At 44.1% G+C, this 23,121-nt stretch overlaps 1 protein-coding gene across 1 annotated transcript in view; it reads right to left on the bottom strand.

Annotated features, from left to right (window-relative positions):
- Positions 1-23,121, bottom strand: part of Tanc1 (tetratricopeptide repeat, ankyrin repeat and coiled-coil containing 1) — a 232,915-nt gene that overhangs the window by 3,863 nt on the left and 205,931 nt on the right. The window contains exons 20-25 of the mRNA XM_013029880.1: positions 21,337-21,415; positions 8,301-8,434; positions 7,038-7,161; positions 6,289-6,464; positions 2,921-3,053; positions 1,546-1,637 (exon numbers count right to left, since the gene is read on the bottom strand). Of these exons, the coding sequence (XP_012885334.1) occupies positions 1,546-1,637; positions 2,921-3,053; positions 6,289-6,464; positions 7,038-7,161; positions 8,301-8,434; positions 21,337-21,415 (738 nt within the window). The remainder of the gene's footprint in view (positions 1-1,545; positions 1,638-2,920; positions 3,054-6,288; positions 6,465-7,037; positions 7,162-8,300; positions 8,435-21,336; positions 21,416-23,121) is intronic.

The following is a 23,121-nucleotide window of genomic DNA, read 5'->3' as shown; positions in this document are numbered from 1 at the left end:
GATTGTTACAGAATTATAATTTGAGGAACTGAAGCACAGCCATTAAAAATCAAGACAGCACCACATCATTTTCAAGGCTAAAGAAATCCATTTGCTCAGTCCGTCCAACTGCACAGCAGGTATGCAAGCCTGCTGAAAATGGCCTGCTATTTCTGACATAATTGCCTACCAAAATCCATATTAAAGCCACTTCAAAGCCACAAGAATACATACTCTACACTCAGTTTCAAACACTGCAAGCTAGGAACCCTGCTGGATCATGCTATATGCCTATTTGTTACTATTAAAGCAACAGCAACAATACAGCAACAAATACAGTAGTAAAAGTGATTAAATAGCCCCCCCATCTCTTAGTTCTATCTTAAGAGCAGATCTGGAAAGAATATTGTAATAAATGGCCTATACGTCTATCTAAACCTAGGTTTGGCCTATCACAGCTCATAGGCCTAATTTGGGCACCACCTAAGTTTATAGTTGTATTGGAACACAGCCCTGTTCCTTCGTTTATGCATTACTCATGGATGCTTTGGTACCACCAGAGAAGATCTGAATAGTTGTGCAAGATCACTGAATCTGTAAAGCCTAAAACACTATCTGGCACTTTTTTTCAGAAAATTTGCTGATCTCTGATCTAAGCTTATGTCTCATTTTGGAAAAATTAAAGTCAGGTTTATCAATCTGGAAGTCTTATTTCTATTTCCAAAACAAAAGGAGAAAGAAATTGTCTCCTCAGTAATCTCTAGGTTTTTAAAAATCCAAAAATTGTTGCTTTGTATGTCCCTCCCCCACGGCATAACCCCTGTTTTCACTGTATTTGATGTTGCTATAATTTGGGGAGGGGAAGGGAAAAAACAAATTGTTTAAATAGGGATACAGGTGGACCCATTACAACAATGAGATGTACAAGATGCTATGTCAAAAAAAAAACTTTACCATTTAGGCGGGGGGGGGGGGGAGGGGGGGAAGGGGGGGTGGAGGAAGGGGGGGAAGGGGAGGAGGAGGAAGGGGAGAGATAGGTGTATAGTTGGAGAGGGGGGGAGGGAAGGGATGGGAAGGGGGAAAAACAAAGGAGGAGGCAACAATGCTTGATAGGAAATGTACTCATTACCTTGCTCATGTAACTGTAACCCCTCTGTTTTACAATAAAAAAAACTTACTTTAAAAAAAAGAGTATGAAGGCTCAGGGGACTGAATAGCTCTTTTTTTTCAAGAAGCTCTTTTCTACTGCCTCTGGGTAAGCATGTGTCTGAGGATCATGCTCAGTGTTGTGCTCTGAGCTCTAAGCAAATAGGAGCAGCTGACCTAGAGGTGACTTCCCTTCATGCCACAGCCTGGAGTGCTAGAAACACTGCTTTGTAGACACAGAATTGTAGACACAGGTTCTGCTATCATGAGGTAGAGCGCTGGGCGTGACCCAGGTTATTTGGCATCTTTTGGAACTTCCATTAGTGCTATGTGACATGCACAGCTACAGCCATCAAAGACCACACTAAAAGGAAAACTGGGAGTCGGCTGCAACCGCACCAAAAGCGCCACATCACTTACTTTGTACATCACATTTCCTTCCTCCATTAATTTCTGTAAAAGTATAATCAAAATATCAGGTTTGGAAGTGGCCATCGCCCAAGCAGCATTTCCTGCAAAACAAACATGTTTTCAGAGGTGTTTCCAGGGCCCCAAGGGAGAGCATTTCAGTGTGTGGGTCCCCAGCTGCATGACACAGACAAGCAAGGGTCCAGCTGCCAATGTGTCTCGGGTTTCCAGAGAACAACATGGAGGTGGAAGGGAGCAGGACACCCGTGAACTGCATTAGCCTCCAACCTACTTGATGCAGAACCAACCCCAGCTGAGGAAGGTTGCCGGGAACAGCTGTTCTTTTTGTTCGGTTGAAAAAACTAAGAGACAACCAAGGGACCCCATTCCATGTCTCCCCTCCCAGGGGATCTGGAAGAAAATGAAACCTGGTCTGGGAAGACTGTTCTCAGCTCCCCGAGCACCATCGGGCTCAAGTGTGGAGTGCCCAAACCCCCACAAGCTCTGCCTTGATTGTCTAAGTGATCCCAACATGGCTCCCTTGCTCTGTCCCTGCTCAGCTTCTCTCCTGGCCTACATAGGCAGGGTGTGAGGAGCACAGGCTCAGGCGGTCTGGGGCCAAGCCACACGTGGCTCTGGCACTTTTTATGACCTGGGGGAGGTCAGCCAGTTCCCTGGGCCTTGGTTTTCCCATGTGACACAATGGCAACACCATTGTTCGCTTACAGGGATGTGGGAAGGATCAAGTGAAAATGGCAAACTGCTTAGGCCAGTTTCTGATACTGTTAACTCTATACTGACCAATACTATGGCCCCTACTTCCTGAAGACCCTGCCCAGAACTGTGCAGAGCTTACAGATCCAGTATAACACGCCAGTTCAGGGATATTCCAGTTGCTCCTTTCTCCACACACGCTGAATGGTGTGTGACTCTGGTAAGTTGTATGGAGAAGTGCTCCCTGTTTAGGCCACTCTTCTCTATCCTCAAGCAATCCTGCCCCCAAAGCACCTCTTTCCTCTCAGTTCCACGGCAGAGGACCCCAGCCTTGCTCTTCCCCAGAACCACACGGGAACTCTCCAGGGCACAGATGCTCTGCCTGTGTAATACTAGGTCTGAGTCTGATGCCTTGTGGAGGCATCCCAAACTCGCGTGCAGACTCTACTTCTCCACGATAGCCTCTGCTCTCCACCGTGCTGGCACCCGTGGTGTAAGCTGTCTCAACGTTTTGGATGATTGTAATTAAATGAGATGTGAGACAATGGTACTGGAGGGAACGAGGGGCGAGGAAGAATGTTCTCTGTAAATATTGTCTCTTTCTTGCCCTAGAACAGATACTCTCCTCCGAAGCCAACCCTCTCACCCTGCCAAAGAAGTGGGGTTCACTGACCTAATTTGGCTCCTTTTCTGAGGAGTGTGACTACTACAGAAGTGTTTCGACAACCAATGGCTCTGTCCAGGGGGCGCATTCCACTGTGGTCCACATGCTCAATTACGGCTCCCTTGTCCACTAGGTACAGCACCTGTAGCAGTGAAGAGAAAAGAGGCGTGAGGAGCGGCGTGTGGCAGAGCGGCATGTGGCCAGTGCCTGAATCTGCTTTCTGACTTGGGCCTGGGGATCTTGGTTGTGCTCCCCATTTTAGATCCTTCTGCCCATTAAGGATCCTGGAATAGAAATGAACCCTACACACAACTCAGAAAGAGGAGCTAAGCCCTCTCTGTTGACAGAGGGCTTGCTGTCAGTGAGCAGCAAGCATGTTGCACACAGACAGGTGGACACAGGGGCCTGATCTGTCCGTCTGACCCTACTTCCCATAGACAGTATGCAGTACACAGTCACCTGACCTACAGTTAATTAGCAGGAAGGCTTCTGCGATGAGCTCTAATGCTGACAGGCTTTAACAACAGAAACCAAAGAAACACACAGATCCACACAGCCCAGCTGACAAGCTGCAGAGAGGAGCAGCGTGGGACCAGATGGGCCTGATAGACGTCACTTTAAGCCCAAGACAGAGACCTGACAAATACTGGCACTGTAAAGATGACAAATTTGAGGCTAGGGTAAAGATCTGACGTGATTTTAAAAACAGCTGTCATGTGGACTAAATGGCAACAATACGAGGGAAAAAAACACTTGGGTTAAGTTCCTCTAGTTACTGGAAAAGAAGTCTATGGCTTAGATCTGACAGAACATACTTCCTATCAGTTTCCCAACTACTAAATGATACCAGAGGAGTTGTATCCACACATAGATATTACTGAACCTTAAAAAGAAAGGAACTACTGACATGATGAATCACAGAGGAGCTGAGGACAGTAAGCCAAGTGAAGCCTGCCGCCACTGATTCCACTTATGTGAGTTACTCACAGTCGTAAAAATCACAAGAGACAGAAAAAATGAGTAGCCACAGGTTAGGAACGGGGTGAGGGGAATTGGGAAAGGGGAGTATTTAACAGAAGTTTAGTTTTGTAAGATAAAAACAGTTTGGACACTGACTTTGTGGTAACATGAATATATTTAACAACACTGAATACTTAGAAATGGTTGAGATGGTGAGATACATGATGGGGCTTTTTTCCTACAACGAACTTTTAAAAATTCCATCACAATGTGAAATTCTTCCCTGATGTTGATAAAATACAGAATTTGGTAAGGTTGCTAAAAATTGTATAGATATGTGAGATGTGTCCAATTTTTTAAAATTGAGAAGAATAGTTTATAAGGTAAAGGAGATCATTATCCAAGAACTCTTAATATCTCTCTCCCCCACCTCCTTTTTTGGTGATGGTCCTACGGCTTCACCTCAGGGCCTAGGTGATGTCCCTGAGCTTCTTTTGCTCAAGGCTAGTGGTCTACCACTTGAATCACAGCTCTACTTTTGGCCTTTCCAGTGGGTTAGTGGAGGTAAGAGTCCACAGACTTTCCTGCTCAGATTAGCTTCAAACTGTGATCCTAAGATCTGTCTCCTGAGTAGCGAGGATTACTTTCTTGCTCCTCTTTTGATGAGACTGAACCCTCACACGTCTGCCAGCCAAGGCTCTGCTACTGAGTAATGTACCCTCACTGCCCCAGTCCACAGCTGCCAGTATCAGGTGCCCTTCTTGCCAGCTCATCCTCACTTGAGACACTGAACTATGAAAACACAAGTATGACTGCTCCTCTGTCAGCCCGGGGGTCTCGGATGTGCAGCCTGACAAAGACATGTTTCTTCCCCAAAAGACATCATGCAGCTCCTAGTTTAAGGTTATATATCCTGACATCACCAAGATGAACAAAGAAGTAAGCACCCAGAGATTTTTTAAATGTTTTTAGGCCATGCCACTGTGTTAGAAACAAATCAGTAAATATCCACAATGGAATAAAATTAAGCCTTTAAAAAGCAGGAAATCCTGTGATTTAGGACAATTTAGATAACAACTGGAGGACATGATGCTAACTACACCAGACACAGCAAGACAAATAACATATGATCTCACTTATATGGGGAATTTAAACAAGTCTAAGAAGTAGAGCGCTGGTTACCAGAGTTAGGGGTAGGGGGTGGGGAAGGGGTGGATGGAATGGTCAAGGGTCAAAGTTCAGAGGGCAGGGGTTAAGTTCTGAGGATCTATTGTGTAACATAGTAACTATAATAATGGACTGTTTCATATGTGCTGCCAAGTGGTGGCAATCACCTCTGAAAGGAGGAAAACACAGTCCAGGAAGCTTACAGAAGGACTTCTACCGAGTCTTCAACTGAATTTTCTTTAAGTTCTTTTTTAAATCCACCTAATGCAAATGTTGCAAGCTATTAGCATTGTCAGAACCAGGTGGAGGTTCAATGTGTTTGTTACATTTGTCTTTGAATGATTCTGTGTCTTTGGAGTAAATTATAAAGCCATCAAACTCCTAAAAAAAATAATGTACTGTTTCAAAATAGCTAAAAGAGAGGAATCTAAATGTTCTCACCCAAAGAAATAATAAATAACCAAAGCAATAGATTAGCCTGATTTGATTAGTCTCCTATGAACACATGTTCTAAAGCATCCACATTGTGATGTATAACATTTTTGGTCACTTAAAAATAGGAGTGAGGGCTGGGAAGGTGGCTCAGAGCGCTTGCCTTGCATGCCTGAGGCCCTGGGTTTGATTCCTCAGCACCATATAAGCAAAAAGAAAAAAGCCGGAAGTGGCGCTGTGGCTCAAGTGGTAGTTAGCCTTAAGCTGAAAAGCTGATGGACAGCGCCCAGGCCCAGAGTTCAGGCCCCATGACCGGAACCCCCCCCCCCAAAAAAAAAAGTGAATGGCTGGGCCCATGCATCAAGTGGTAGTGCACCTTACTAACAAGTGTAAGGCTCTGAGTTCAAACCTTAGTACTACCAAAATAAATAAGTAAAAATATGAGGCAATAAAGATAAAGTAGCTTATCATTTAACTAGTAATCTCTCATGTGTAGAAGTAAGAATTGTCTGCACAAAGGATACAACTACATGTGAACGAGGCATACACATTCATGGCTATGTCTAAGGTTTGTAAGCAGGTATTTCTAAGTTTTTAACAATACACTGGAATCTTGACTGTAGTCCTGGAATGGATTACATGCCACAGAATTAGGAGTTGAACTATTCTCCTCCCTAGACCCACTATACCACAGCACAGTGTACTACACTCAGGCACAGCTGGTCTCTGAGGATTCTTAACAACTCGGTGGCACCTCTTCCACCAGTGGCTCATGGCAGCTTTCAGGTAGAAGCAAGTGACCATCTTTGGGTACTCACTGTCTCCGCATCGCCATAGAAAGCGGCCAGGTCCAAGGGAGTGCGCCCATTCTTGTCTGTCTGGTCTATCTCAGCTCCTTCTTCAATCAGATACTGGACCACTGTCTTGTGACCTTTCAGACAAGCCCAGCTCAATGCTGACAGGCCCTCTTTGTCCAGAGAAGAGAGGGCGGCACCTGAAAGCAAAGTCCACACCCAGAACTCGAGTCCTGTAAGATTCAAGCCTGGTTGCTGAGGCGTCCACAGCTCAACGCTCCTGCCTGCATGGGCATCAGATTCAGGAGCAGGCCTGTCCAGCACAGAGTTTGAAGCTGATGGTGACAAGGCCATCACTGAAGCAGAGCAATGGGCACAGGAGCTGCGCTTCCTCCTGTCTTTACGTGTGTTAGAAAAGCCCTTTCACAGTCAGGCAAAGTGGATCAAGCCTATCTTTCTAGTTACTTGAGAGACAGAGATCAGGGGATTTCAGGGCATGAGAAGAGCACAGGCCAGAAAAAGAAAAAAAAAATAGAAGAGCTTAGGCTCCACTGAAACCCTAGTTTGAAAAACAACCAATGCAAAAGTAGCTAGTGAAGTAACTCAAGTGAGAGAGCATCTGAACAGCAAGCAGGAGGTCCTTACTTCAAAGCCTAGTACTGTCCAAAAGAAAAAGAAAGGAAAACAAGTTCCTTTAACAAAAGCACATGTTCCGTAACAGACAAAATTGGAAGCAGAAAAAAACAGAGAGCATCTGTTAGAGAAAAACCTACCTTTAGAAAGGAGGAATTCCACAGTACTCAAGTGCCCTTCACAGGCAGCCACCATGAGCGGCGTCCGGCCCTGCTTGTCACTCAGGTTCACGCCACAGCCACGTTCCAACAGCAATCTCACAATCTGGGAGATGCATTAAGCATTAGTCTTCCTTCTGCCTTTTAAGCCACATTCTCTACACACAGGTTTTGCAGGCTTGAAAAGTAGATAAATGACCCCTTGCTTTTCAAACGCACTATAAGCTGTGAGACGTGGGACCCATCCAAGCTTTTTACTGTATTCCTTCCCACAGAACCTTTTCCAGAATATATATTCTTTGACAACCCAGTTCATTACTACAAAAAAGCCCCCACATATCAGGCAGGAATAGTAAGGATATTTGGGCCCTCAGCTCGTATTGAGGTGAAGAATAACCAGCCCTCTGTACCCATGGGTCTCACATTAGTGAATTCAACCAACAGTGTACTGAAAATGCAAAAAAAAAAAAAAGCATTAGTACTAAACACATACAAATAATCTCACTCTTCATTATTCCCTGAACAACAGAATGACTATTTTATATCTCTATCTATCTATCTATCTATCTATCTATCTATCTATCTATCTATCTATCTATCTATCTATCTATCTATCTATCTCAGGCATTATAGATATGTAAGAATGATTTAAAGTACGTGGGAGGATGTAGGTGGGCTATATGCAGATGTTACATCATTTTGTATAAGGAAGTTGAATATTCAGAGTTTGGTATTTGTAGGGTTCCTGGATCTAGTCTCCCACATTAGTGAAAGCCAGAGGACATTTTTCCTATAGTGGACATAATGATATTCCTTTATTTGGCATTGTGTGAATGTAAATCTGGTAGCAGGTATGGGGTATGTGGTCACTATTTCCCAAATGAAGGAATGCTGCAACTCCTAGGATCCCTGGCTCCCTTGAATTAAAGACAGCTATGAAAGAGACAGCATCCTTGAACTGCTCTTTTTCAAATACCCTGGGGACCATTAGGCTATAAAGTAACATAACAGATGTGTGGTAGCAAACCTCTCAACCCCTATCCATCCCTCTGAAGTTAAGGGGCATCTGTGTGGCTCTGCCTGCAGTCTTGCTCCCCGGCCTGTGTGGCTGATTGCTTTCCTGTCAAATGGTCCTAAAGCACAGGCAGACACCAAGGAAGGGGAACAGGACTGGGGCCAAAGGTGACCTCCACAGTAACCTCCACTCCAGGCGCTGCTTCTCATGAACCTGGGGTCCACTGTTACCTGCCAATGGCCCTGGCGGGCTGCACAAAACAGAGGAGGGACCCCTCTCCTGTTGGTCCGTGACACCGCGGCTCCCTGCTCCAGCAGCAGCTCACAGACCTCCAGCTTCCCTCTTCCTGCGGCGGCAGTCAGGGCTGTGGGAAAGCCACAGGAGGAATCACTCGTTACACAAGGGGAGTGCCCACGAGTTCTCAGACACTTCCTCTTCCTTCAAGTCCAGGTGGCTCCGTGACAGCTGTGATCACCAGAGCCCATTGGGAATGAGGTGTGCCAGGGTCTGGACTGGGGCCCGGGAGACAGAGAGCTTGAGCTGCCTTGGAACCCAGATGCCCTGCTGTAAGGATGCCATGCTGTGTTGCACAGTCCCAGGTGAGCTCCTAGTGTATAGCCAGCACAGCTGGCTGACCCTAGACAGGAGCTGTTCCCGAGTCGAGCTCTATCATCTGGAGCTGAAAGGGTACAGCCACCCAGGCCGGCCCACCAGCCTCTGACAAATTGTAAATTCTGGTTTTGATGTCCATAGTGAGACAAAGCAGAATACAGTGTGTCACAAACTCAGTTTAGGTTGTTGTCCAGTCTGGCCTCTTAGCAACAACAAAATCATCACTGAATCTGCCAGGAGGGTATCCCAACACTGCTGCCTGGACAGACCTCAGAATCTAACCAATCAGACTTAAGAGTTAGGAAGTCAAGGAAGAAACATGAGGGTGGCGGGGGACCGACTGTGGTCCTAAGGCTGCCCTGAAACAGGGTAGCTGTAGGATGACCCCAGGACACAACAAAAATACAGAGGAAAAGAGAGGGGCCTGACCCGATCCTAGCCTCTACTATGGACAACAGCCCAGCCTGTCTCAGGCACCAGGACATTGGCTTTTCAGTGGGACAAGAGGATAGGATGGGGCTGAGCGTCCTGGGTGGATGCTACACAGGAAGGAGCAGCACCAAGAAGGGTAATGGCTCCCTCTGGTGCCCACCGTAAGGTGGGGGGAACGGAGGGTCCGCCTTTAATCTGGTTACAGCCACTCCAGCTTCCCATCAGCCTGGCCGTATGAATACACTCACACACGGTGCACACCTAGCTGGGCCCAATGTCCTATGGCAAGCCCCAATTCCTCCACGGAATGAAATCTTGATTGTCCTCTGGACCACAGTGCAGTACGGCCAGCAACTTTACTATTTCACAAGTCACACCTGCCTGATGTCACCAGGCTCCGATCCAAACCCAGGCCTCCTGACAAACGAAGAGGCAGATAGGACTCACAGGAGGGAGCGGGTATACCTACACAGGTGTACCCTGAGTGTGAAGATGAAGCATCTCTCGCTCCTTCCTCAAGGGCACTGCTACTTTACCCTGGTAGGAGTGTGCTCAGCAGTGAGGGCACTGCCGCTCCTTCAGAGCATTCTTCAAGCTGCCTTTCTAAGGGATTTCTGCAGAAGTCCAGGTGGGCTAGGCTAGGCCTCATTCCTGCTGCAGGGAACCTTGGATACAGTTGTTTCTTGCCATCATGACAATGATGATGATCACATGTATGATTCAATAACACAGGGCATGGGCACTTCTGTACTGCAGAGACCAGAATATGCCACATACGAATCTGCCTCTTTGGCAGGATTACTTTGACAAACTGTAGATACAGAAGAAGCTTTGAGGGCCAATGACATCTCTTTAGCAATTCTCCCTTGACAAGGGTTCCCTCTACCCTGGCCAGATTCTACACTGGAGAGCCATCTATGCAAACATTGTTAACATCCTTGCATGGTGCCCCCATCCACCTTGCAGTCAGTTCCACACCCTTAACTTGGTGGGTTTCAGGGCACAGAGGGGTAATAAACCTAAAGCCTAATCCTCCTCTGTAAGACATGTTTACTTCTCTCTACATACCTGAGCTTCACAGGTTATTAAACATCTATGTCATTTAGTATCTGTTGTTGGTAGTAGCCTGTCTGTCTTGAACTAGAAGCTATGGAAGATAGGGTGAAGTTTTTTGTTCTTTTTCTTCCCCTATAATATCCACTATCAAGACTGATCAGAATACAACCCAGTAAGAGTGTGTAGGATGGAAGATCTGGCTTCGAAACTGTTCCCTAAGCCTGCCGATCCTCTCCAAGTTCCCTCTGCCTGGGGAGCCTCTTCCTCCTCCTCTAGTCATCACTGACCAGCAGAAGAAATGAATCAAAGAAGCAGACACGCACAGACACGTTCACATGTGTACACACAGACACAGATGCATGTGTGCTGCAGACAGAGGCAGAACTCCTTGGAAAAGAACACATCAGGACTTTCTTCTGATGAGACTAGAGTAGCCAATGCCCCAGAACATTCTGTCCTTTTATTTGGTAAACAGTCTCATCCCTGTTAGGAACAGGGCTTTTAAACTGAAATTTCTGTTACAGCTGCTACTCATTTTTTGCAACAGCAGTACATCAGAAACGACAGCTTCACACTAAAAATAGTCTGTGTTTTACAGAGGCCTCAGACAAGCCGGAAGTGGGAACAGCTGACAAGCAGATGACAGCTCCACCCCAGGCCTGGAGACTGGGTCGGAATCTACCCTCTCTCACTACAGCCTGTCCTGCCCTGGGCTTGCCAGCTAAGGTCCTTTGCAGGGATTATGAAGCTGTCAGCAGCACAGGCTCACTTTGCTCAGGCTGAAAACAGATCACATTCTACACACAGATTTCTAAGGACACTCATCCACCCATTTTTAGAACAGTCTGATAGATGACAGGACCTGGGTTTCCCTTTTTCTATAAAGTAGATATTTTTGGCCACACCACTATGAACTCTGGGGGTCAGAATGCATCTCAACTTTCAGCTGCTGCCGGGACTTCAAGATACCATATTCGGAAACAAGGGAGATGAAGAATGGCAGACCACGTGATTAAGCAAATAAACTCAGGATAAAAAACTCCCCTCAGGAATTTCAACCATTCTGCTGAGCAGGCTCATCTCTGACCTGAGCCTGACTCTAATGAAGGTCAGTGGTCTTCTTTGCCTATCAGATAAAGATGGGGAAGGGGGCAGGGTTGGAGAAGAGACAGCCCGCCAATGGCCTTGCCTTCTGGACAGCAAAATACAAGGTATGAAATGGAAGCTCTCAAACCAATTGTGAACATGTGGCACTTTTTCAGAGTCACATTGGATACAGTTCTTTCACTTGCAAAATCCTTAACAAGATGGCATTTGTGTAATTAAATTCCCCAGAAAGCACATATCGTTTGCTGGCAATCCCAAATGATGTCACCTCAGCAATACTGTCTTCCATCTTCAGAGCATGAGTAGATTCATCGTGACAGATGTTCATTTTAAGAAAAACCTGACTGACACTCATCCATTTGAACTTATTGAAAACATCACTGAGAAACAGTTCTTTGTATAATAAAATGGATCGTTGCCGGTATCTTTTACATATTATAGTTCTCTGGGAAATTTTGATTTACAAAAAAGAAAAAAATCAGCTGTCAACCTTCCGAGAAGAGTCACTCCATCGACAGGGCTGTTTATAAAACGCTACGGCACATCTGCCACTCAAATGTATAGGATGTGCTACCTGGGCTCAGGCTGGCTCTGCTCAAGTCCTAACCATGGATGTAACTCCCTCCCTCTGCTCCTGGACCCAACCTGGAAAGAAGAGTGGAAGGTCACTATACCCAGAGGCAACTGCACTCTCCTGCAAATCTAAGGCCAAACTGAACACAGGAGCAAAAGTGTGAACCCATTGTTTGTACCTCCTGTAGGTAAGAGGGCAACGTGGGAGAGTAGCTCACTTGTTCATGTGTGTCACTGGTGCAATTCATTTCCTGTTATAGTGGCCATTCCCAGCTTTTAAAAAAGAAGAAAACAAAAGTGCTAATATTTAGAAGTAAGCAGCAGGGTTCTCAGAAATGTGATTTAACTATGGGAGCCATTAGATGCAACAAAGCCAGTGATCTTTGACTCTGGACCGGAGACTCATGAGACACACCCCACTCAATGGTAAAGAAAAGAATCCAAATAATAGCATAATAGGAAATGCTGGAAAATTCTCAGCTATTTAATCTAAAGGTAAAATGTAAACACTAGTGATGGCTTTTCAACCCAGGGAATGAATCCAGTCTTCAACCAATGTCTTAAGACGCTGCAGAATCCAGAGGCTGAGCCTGGCCTGTGCTTTGCTGCCAGGTCACTTGGCACTGGGCCATCACACAGAGGGTCTCAGAGGGGCTAGCCCCCAAGGCCCTATCTGCAAGTAGCGCCTCCTCCAGAGGTGAAACACATGCCTCCATCTTCCAAGGATGAGCTATGAGTTCCAGCTCTTAGAGCTGCTTGTTTGACATTCCCTTCTGTCTTTGTAGGAGGAAAGGTTCCACTAGATAGAAGAACACACTTTCCAAGATCTATACATTCTTTGTCCCTATGAAGCTTGGGCTTGATCTAATCTTCAACAACTTAAAGGACAGAAGGAGAATAAAGATTGCTCATGCTGAACAGCTGGAGGACCGGAGCCAGCCTCCAGTCCACATGAAGCAACTTCTAGAAGGGCTCTGCTCTGCTGTGCTCTAGTGACCTTAAGAATAGAAGTTAATGCTGCCTAACTGCTTTCTCAACCTAACAAGTCCTTGTTGTTCCCTATTGTTCTCCACTGGAAAAACTCTCCTGGGAGAGCCAGGACTCCCACAGGATCATACTGAGCCCTGCAAGGGAAAGCCTGGCTAGAGCCAAGAACAGGGATCAGAGTAAAAAGGGCTACAGCCACACATCCTGTGGAATACACCCCGTCATCACCCTCTGATCTTTTGTTGTTTGAGTACTGGTTGCGTTTTATTTTTCTCCTCGCTGTTGCCATGTTGATATCAAAGTTGCCATCCTCTCCCCTCCACTTCCTCCTAAGTATTGGGATTTAAGACATGTACCACCATGCCTAACTTTATACCCTATTCTATTGAGTTATCTAGGAGAGTTTGAAATTGAGGGAAGGCAGAAACCAAATCTGAGCAACCAGAAGACCCCTGACAGTGTTACAGACGGTGTTATAAACTGTGCTGTCAAGTCTCTGAGCATGGATTGAAAGATGAAATGTGAGCTTCACGGTGCCAAGAACGCCTTAAAAAATAAAATATAGCTGTACAGCCAGTGGACGGACACCGGACACATGATCAAAAGGTGCTTGTGTTTCTCTTCACCTGTGATTTTTTTCTTTCTAAATTAAGTACAAAGTATAAGATTTCATTGCTTACTCTATCAAGACCAGATGAGTGATCTAAATGGTTACTATTTACTACAGTAATTAATATTAACTTATCACAACCTACATGTAGTTTCTTTTGAACACTTGTTACCACTGGACAGTGTACAAACACCAAGGATAGACACTTGCTTACATCAGGAAGACGAGCCCTCTGAATGAGAGGTTATGTCTACTGTCATACCAAGTACTGAAGTGAAAGAACTGAGTGATAGCTGGGTATAACGCTCACCCTAAGTCACAAAGCGAATCTGTATTGGAGGGTCAGGAGTTTATCTTGGTGGCAGAATTACCCCAAACCCCTGCTCTTAATTAGCCTATTTTAATAATACCATGAGACAACTCATCTCTGCTATAGGAGAGAAAAAGAAAAGACCTACAAAAAAACTTCCTAAGGCCACACAGCTAGCGAGAGCCTGCTGGCATCTGAGTTCTCACTCCCACCTTGTTGCCTCCAGAAAGTCTCCTCTAAGACATCTCACTCACCTAACAGCTGTCTAGGAGGACTGTTCAGAAGACAATTGTTACAAAACACTCATTTTTCTAAAGAACTATTGTACTTTCTCCCCTGACTAAGAATAATCTGAAATGACCTTGTTCCTGTCTAACTGTGGTTGCAGAGCATTGTCAGGACATAAAATGCCCCAGTATGTGTATTGTAATACTATTCTATGTGCCCTAAGATGGGCTGTTTCTCTCCCCCACCTCTCCAATTCTGGGTTCCTGTACTCAAACATGAGGGCCTTCTTCCCCCAAGACAGGCCTGAAATAGCCTTTTCCCCTCTAGGGTCCTGAGTTAGTTCCTTCTCCTTTCATGCCTCATTCCAAGGATAATCAAGAATTTCTACTGCTCAGGAATGATAGAAATCTGGATTTCCACACCCATCAATCTCTTTGCACCTTCTTTAAACCAGCACTGGCAGAAGAAGGAAAACATGTCACACATATTTTCCACAGTCTTCAGTGAGCAACTGACAAATTCTCTCCTCCAGTTTCTTACTTGAAATTCCATTGTGAGAGGCAATATGTACAGGTTGTGTTCCTAATTCTCAAATCCAGAATCTGGGATTCTCTCAATTCTCAGATTTTAGTTTTTTTTTTTTATTAGGGATAGTGAACTAGTAAAGTTTATACAAACGTTCCAAAATCTGAAAAGCTTCTGAAACTCTTCTGGTCTTAAAACTTTTTTGGTTAGTCATGGGGCTTGAAGTATGGGTCTGGGCGCTATCCCCCAGCTCTTCAGTTCAAGGCTCTACCACTTCAGTCACAGTGTCACTTCCACTTTTTGGTGGCTTATTGGAGATAAGAGTCCCACAGACTTTCCTGCCTGGGCTGGCTTTGAACTGTGATCCTCAGATCTCAGCCTCCTGAGTAGCTAGATTACAGGTGTGAGCCACTGGCACCTGGCTTCTTTAACATTTTTGATAGGGGATAATAAGCAAGTAGATATAAGGCTCAAACTCAATCTAGTGAGTTTAAATTCACATTAAAGAATTTAAACAAAGTTCCTCCTCTATTAAAGGAAAATAAGCAAAAATACGAGTAAATAAGGAGTCTTTTTAAAAGTAAAACTACACTGTCCTGTTCCCTGTATTCTGGGACGGTCTTGGAGATGGTAAGACCAGATCTCATCGCTTGGTGCACTCACGAAGGAAGCCAAACAGACACAGAATATGAAAGGAAAGTGACCTCATGAAGACATAAGGGAAACAAAACTCACAAGGTATGACATATAATGCCTCCCTAAACTCTGTAAAAACACATGGAGAATGTCTGTGAAGAATGGACCTTCTGCTCCAAGCATGGCTTTAGAGACACCATACTCCTGCTGACAGGACAATGTTTGCGACTAAAACCCCAGAGGAGGCCAGGTTCTGCCAGAATTGGCAAACAGTGAACTGGGACTGGCACACATGCTGAGCTGAAGTGCTTTGATGCACTGATGAAAGAGAGTAGGCTCTTCAGCCCAAAGCCTACTCAGATGACAGCAGAGAAACTCAGCTCCTCTTTAGAAAGGAGGGAGACAAAGTATCATTAACAACTTTGGTGATAAGAACCAATTATTTACAATGTCTAAACTTCTTTGGGAAATACTCCCCCAATTAAAATAGTACCAAATTAATGTGAAAGACTTAGTACTTCACACAGTGTTTTCCGTCAGTCTCCTTAACTTCCTCTGATAGGCTTTTTTTTTTGAAATTAGGAAAAGGAGACCCTTGGGAGCAGCTGGTGTTGCACCCTCCTGACGCCCATGGCAAGCAGCTATGAGGCAGTGAGAAGGAGCTTCTGGAGAGCAGCTGAGAGCACAGTGGAGAAAGAGGTCACCATCACCAAGGCCAGCAGGGGCCATGTCATTCCCTCCGCTGTGACCATACCACACTGGGAGTAGAGCGGCATAAAGTCCAATAGCCATCTTAGAACCCAGCATCCTGTAACTGTCCCATGACACAAAGAAACATCACTGGCTTCTTGTGAGGGACTGGGCTCCTTCTTCGGCTCTTCTCTAGCAGTATCTCTCCTGAATGATTTCACAAACTGAATATCACCTGTCTGAAATATTCTATGGCTCCATGTTCTTTAAATCTACTTGAATACTTGGCCAACACCTACATGACAAACCTTGGAGCTAGACCAGGACTGTCTAATACGGTTGCCAGGACTCACAAGCAAACATGTAATTTTAATTAATTTATTTTTTGCCAGTCCAGAGCTTGAACTCAGCCTGAGTTGAGCTTTCCTGCTCAAGGCTAGCACTCTACCACTAGAGCCATGGTTCCACTTCTAGCTTTCTGAGGAGGTAAGAGGTAATTGGGGAAGGGGAGCAAGGAGTTGGGGAGGAGGGAAGGGAAGGAATGGTAGGGGGAAAACAAAGGAGGGGGTAACAATGCTTTATAGGGAATGTACTCATTACCTTACTCAGGTAACTGTAACCCCTCTCTACAGTTATCTTCAAAATAAAAAATATTTTTAAAAAGTGGTAATTGGAGGTAAGAGTCTCACTTTCCTGCTCAGGCTGGCTTCAAATTGCTATTCCTAGGTCTCAGCCTCTTGAGTAGCTAAGATTACAGGAATGAGCTACTGGCGCCTGGCCAGACATGTAACAAAAAAAATAGCATTCAGTATCCACACATGCACAGTGGCTATTATGCTGGACAACAGAGACAGACAAAACTTCCATCTGTCTAGAATCTTCTCTCTCTCAGAGAAGCAGCCAGACCAAGCAGCCTCAGATGAGGGGTATCCAGGTGAGCATGAGACACACAGAAATATCTGGTCTCGTGAAACTCACAACTTAAAGAAAAGAGCCTCTCATCAGAAAAGAACATCAACAATAAGATTCAATAGTAAGTCCTGCTAAGGGAAAGAATGAGCCAAAGGAAACCTGCTGAGGCAGGGAGACTGTTTATAGGACAGCACATTTTGTTTTGTTTCCTTGTGCTGTTGGGGATTGAACCTTGTTCATGATAGGTGCTGACTCTACCACTAAGCTCTACCCCTAGCTTTTTATATAGGAATGTGTACATGTCAAAGGAAGATGCTGGAATAGAAGGGCCTCTATTCTCTTTAATTTAGGAGGTTTATGGCCAGAAGCACAGAACACAGACTCACAGACTGGAGAGAAGCCTAGAGTTTGGAAACACAGTCTCTCTGACAGTTCCCACAGCATGAGGTCACCAGTTAAGCATCCCTGGTCATTTTGGCTCGGGCTGATTCACATCAAACACTGACATGGAAACAGTAATTTGATTTAGTCGAGACTTTGTGGGAGCTGGCACTGGCTCGTCATGGCTGTGGAATGCCTGAGACAGAGATAACCCAAGTACTGATGGGATTTTGCCATCTTTCAGGCCGCCCAGAAACTGCAGGACCATCATATGACCAAGTCTGCGGGTGTCCCAAAGCTAAGGGCTTGGCAACCTTGAAGGTGGTACAATTAGGGGCATTAACGCCTCATTATTCTAAACTTCTTTCTGATGTATCCCATTCCTATTTTCCATTGAAGAGGAGGAAGAAAAGGAAGATGCTCCAGAGCTACTGCAACTACAGGACTGACTTTGCAGGGCTGGTTTTTAAACACTGCGTAGACAAGTAAAACAGGTTCCAGATGCTAATGCAAGGGAAGCCTTTCTTCAGGGAAGCTCTCTGTTCTCCAAATCCAGTAGTTACTAGTTACCAGTGGTATCAATTGGCAAATTTTCCAGAAGCTATGGGTTTACTCAAGTAAACCCTGAGACTAAACAGTTTCCATTTTAGATGAGTGTCTTCAAAATCTATAGTACACATTCTTGTTCCATTCATCTAACTTAGGAGTTATTCCCCTTTTGTGACTAACCAGCAGTGAGATGCTCAGGACAAAAGCTCATCTTTTCCTGCTCCCAACCACCCCTACCAGATGGCTAGAGTAAGGAGGAACCTCACACTGGCCAACCCTTTCCTGTGTGCCTTCTTTTCTGGCTGAGAGCTGTCCTCGCTCTGGAAACCGAATGCTCCCAAACAACAGTGGCAGGACCACCACTGTCAAGCAGCTACACAGGGACTCTACAAGTCTGTCCTGGCAGAAAAGTGAGGTGCAGGTACAGGGAGCTGGCCCCCACCTCTGAACTGTGGCTGAGGGAGGGAAGAGATGGCAGGGAAGGAACTGTCATCCAAACAGGTGGTAGTGCCACATGAAAAACAACATACCCGTCAAGGATGGAGATGGCCTTCTCAACCAGTCAGCCAGCAAAAGCCAAGATGTTCCCCGCTAAATCTACATTGAACAGACTTGTACATGGATACAAGGGTTTTCAGAGGAATAATGCCTGTATTATCCATTAAAGCTTCCAGTTGTTCTGCCAACTTCCCTCCCACACGCTAGATGAGTGGCTTTCAGGGATCCTATGCTTTTGCTGTGGCTAACAACAGACAAAGGCCAGTCCATGGTAGTGTGGACACAAAGCATCATTGAGAACACCCAGGAATGAGGGGTCTGAAGAAAACCAAGCAAACTACTGCTTTCGTTGCTGAAGGCTCCTTTAGTGATGAAAAACAGCAGACCCTGCAGCATTCCCCACATAGGCTGGGGAGTGGCCAGACCCTGCTGATTCAAGTTGAAGGTAAGAAACAAAAGCTGTGTGACCCATTCATTTATGCAGTCACTTCTCTGCAGCCTAAAAGTGAGCCATAAAACATCTGTTTTCATGCCTACATGTGGCCTGGAGTTAGGTGACACAAATCTCACCTTCAGGACAGTGACATGTTTATTATCTGTGTAAAGCCCTGTATTTGTAAGTGTTCTCAAACTTAAAACTTTCCCAGAATACTTACAAGTATTCCTTTGACAGAAAACTGGAAAATAGAAGGGCTTGGGGGAGGCAGTGGTGGTTGTCTCTGAAAATATATGGATAAAAGGAGGTACCACACAGCAAAAGAGAGAAGGCAAGATTGGTTTGCTTGAGATGCATTCTACAGAAAGCTGCTGTGGCTCTGTAAGTCTGAAAAATAATGCTGATCTGGCTTTTTTTTTTAAAAAAAAAGCTTAAATAGTTAAAATGGTTAGAAGTGTCTCAATAAAGTTCTAGGTTGACACTTTGGAAAACAATAGGAGGTTCCTCAAGAGACTACACATAGAGCTCCCCATTGACCCAGCAATCCCATTTTTGGGCATTTACCCAAATGATCACAAACAATGCCATACTAAAGCTACCAGCACAACAATGCTTATTGCAGCATTATTCACCATAGCTAAGATCTGGAACCAACCCAGATGTCCCTCAGTAGATGAATGGATCAAGAAAATGTGATACACACACAATGGAATTCTATGCCTCCATCAGAAAGGATGACATTGCCCCATTTGTTAGGAAATGGAAAGATTTGGAAAAAATTATACTAAGTGAAGTAAGCCAGGCCCAAAGAAACATAGGTCCTATGGTTTCATTTATTTGCAATAACTACTATATGTCTAGGATAATCTTACCAGACAAGCAGGAAAGGTCAAAAGCTATGCACATATGACCATAAAAGATGATGCTAAATGAGAAGAACCCCAAGATAAGGAAACAAGAGGTTTTATCTTTGTCACTGTTGTTTTTAATGTACTATGTAAATTTTTTTTGTTTCTTTTGTATGTTCTTCCCCCATGGTATAACCCCTGTTTTCACTGTATTTGATTCCGGTGCCCTGCATCTTGTATATACATTTTTCTAATTTGGGGAGGGGAAGAGAAATAACAAAATGCTGAAACAAGGATACAGGCTGACCCATAGTAACAATGAGATGTATAAGACACTATGTTTAAAATGAACTTTACAACTTGGGGGGGGGAGGAGTTAGGGAGGAGGGGAGGGAAGGGAAGGGATGGTAGGGGAAAAACAAAGGAGGAGGTAACAATGCTCAATAGGAAATGTACTCATTACCTTACTCATGTAACTGTAACTCCTCTGTACAGTATCTTTACAATAAAAAACATTTAAAACTAATTTACTAAACTGATAAAAATGAGGAAAAGTTCTAGATTTATAAAATTCATCTCCATGCCTGTTAAGGGAGATGGGAACTTTTCTCAGGTCTTAAAGAGTTCTGCAGATTAGACAAGGGAGGGGCTGTGTCATTCTGTACCTTCCCACAGAGATCTATGGAACCAGTCTGCCAATAACCTCAGTACTAAAAAGTTGGTGACTGATAAGAACACAGGCCCAGCCAGTACCTACACTGTGGGCTTACAGAAAGAACTCAGCCCTGCTGTGTCCTGACTTCTGACTTACTGAAACTATGAGCTAATAAAAGTGTGAAGTCTTTGGTTACTCAAGTATCTCTTTAGCCATCAACCAACTGGCAGAATCTCAAGCAGGAGACAGAAATTCAGAATTGGGCTTGTACTGTCTCTGCAATATAGGTCATACCCTGCTCCTCTGCAATGAGTTGAGTGATGGGAAAGCCAGGATGAAGGTGGCAGCTCTGAGGGGACTCTATGGCTCTAAAGGGCAGGCCTGCATACCCAGAAAGTCTGAGGCTTTTACTAAGTATGTGTTAGCTAATAAACTCTCCAGACCACCATTTGGTTTGCTAGAAAATCATTTGGAAGCATTTGGAAACAAATGTATGCAAGAGAAACAGAAGTCACACACATTATGTATACATAGCCTAGAAATGCTCATTAAACACTCTTGGTTGCATCTACTAAAAACAAAATGACTCATGAAGTCTTAGATTTTGAATACTAAGTCATTCAAATAGAAAATTTAAAGTAGCAGTTCTTTTTTGGGGGTAGCAATTCTTATCTGAATTTTAGTATTTATTAAAATTCATTCATTCACCCCTTGCTTTTGTCCCACTATTGTTAAAACACATACAGACCCTGTTCAATGGAAATAGAACTTTCTATTCAGTGTTTTAGGCAGGGCCCTCATCCTATAAGGAAGGCAGGCCTGGCCTTCCCTACTGAGTTACCTTTGGTTCACCTGAAAACAAAGACTGAAGTTCCTGCCAGACTTGCTTAGCTCGAGTGGCAGGAAGGTCCAGTGGGTTAGGACGTGTGAAGACTTGATAAACCTTAAACCTGCATGCCTTATTTAGGTATTTCCATCTGATATTCTTCAGGTGCAGGGTAACTGCTCATGTAGTTCAAAATGATTCAGGTTTTATATGCTTCTAGGGAAGCTTTCCTGCACGTTTGGAAGGTTTAAAAGCGTTAAACTTCAAATGCTTTGTGATAAAATGGAAATAGGAGTTACATGTATCACAAGTCATTCCTAAAACAATTAGGCCATAATGCTGGCTCAGACATCAAGCAAGCTGCCGGTGACTACAAGCAGTGGAAGCATAATTACCTGTTTCTCCCCACAATGTGTCAGTGCCATTGACTTCGATTTCATGTTCCTCTTCCATTCCCAGCAAGCACTGGACCACCTGTCAGAAGTGGCAAAGGGGTTTAATGAGTTCTCACAGCAATAGATTCTTATTATATCCCATATATCAAAGAAGAGAGGGTTGGTTTTTAGCCACTATCATCTCATGCTGCACAAGGAGAGAAAATATAATGAAAACCGTTTTCAAATATAATTCATATGCTATTCACACTTAAGCTTGGAGAATAATAATAAAATAAAGAACAACGCAGTCTCTGAATTTCAGCAACATTGTTTAGGATTACTAGGTACTCAGAATTCTAATGAATTCTAGCATGACCCAAATATGCCAGATTAATCAACAAAGGACACGGCAGATTGCATAAAATGCAGTTTCTGCATAAATCACCAGAAGATGGTGAATCCAGTTTTCACAAGGAAAAAAAAAAACCAAGATGATATCTATTTTTCTAAAAGAATTTTAAAGTATTATCCAAGCAATTTTTCTACTGACAGCCATGTTCTTTTCCCTCCTGGGCATTTTCCTGTCAAAGAACAGGTCAGGTTGCAAGTCTCCAGGCAGGAAAGCTGGCTCTCAGGGAGACAAAGCATTTATGCCCTGGACCAGAGTCAACATTCACCCTGTGCAGCAACAGTGACAGGAGAACAAGACAAAGCCATGTTCTAGTCTCCCAAGCCATATTCTTTGTGATAGGCTGAATAATGGCTCTGAAATAGGCACCCAACCTGAGTTCAGGAACCTGTGGGTGTTACCTTAAATGGCAAGAGCAAATTGGAGATGTGGTTACCAATCTTGATATTGGGTGATTATTCTGACCTGTTAGGGGTGTATAGTATATCTGTTACATACCTGATATAACCATAACAGTCCTGATGGAGAGTAGGAGGAATCCAGGTTAGAAGAAGAAGGGATAACAGAAGAGGGGCCATAAACTAAGGAATATAGGTAGCTTCAAGACTTAGAAGCCATGTTCTCTCCTAATCTTAGACTTCTGATCTGTTCAGAGTATGCAAAATTTGTGGCCTTATGTTATAATAGATTGAAGAAACCAATATATCCTTCAAATCTTTTGGTGAATGTCCATGAAATGGTCACTTGACTGTGCCAAGGTAGTTTTTGCTTAGCATTCCTCCAAGCCGTCTTTAAATGAGAGGTTCACATGAGAGGAGAGGAGGGTCAAACACAGAGTTTCAGTCCTCCTAACGATGCTTTCCCACATTCCAAACCCACTCAGATTTAGAGAACATTAAAAAGAAAAACATTTATATTTTCAGATATGAACACATAACACACACACACTGCATATTTATGCATGTGTTTTCAGTGTTTTAAATGCCAAAACCTTGTGTGTTTTAAGTGCAAATGTCAGCCAGCCAGCGTGGCACTCTAATTTACTTGATACCATTTTGGGGAAAGAATCTTACCAAATGCTGGCATCTCTAATTGCTTGAAGATACTACAAGCATGAGAAATAACATAAAATAGCAGGAATAAAATGCTATTAAATTCACAAAGCTAAGACACAGGTCAGAAGATGACAATTAAATCTTCAAATGGAGGAATACTGACATCTTCCAGAAATAAATGCTCTATTTAACTGCTGCGTGAAGTTTTCCTTCAGTGTAGGAACCACAAATGACAAGAATTCTTACATGCTATCAAAGCATCCAAGTTCTATTTTTAAAAATCCTTCAAATACTCAAGAATGGTTTTAGAACCAGGATGTCATGTGATTATTTTTACAA

Source organism: Dipodomys ordii, unplaced genomic scaffold (assembly GCF_000151885.1).
Source record: "Dipodomys ordii isolate 6190 unplaced genomic scaffold, Dord_2.0 Scaffold5, whole genome shotgun sequence".
NCBI classification, from domain to species: Eukaryota; Metazoa; Chordata; class Mammalia; order Rodentia; family Heteromyidae; genus Dipodomys; species Dipodomys ordii.
Note: the sequence above shows the minus strand (reverse complement) of the source record. Positions and strands in the feature narration are given on the sequence as shown.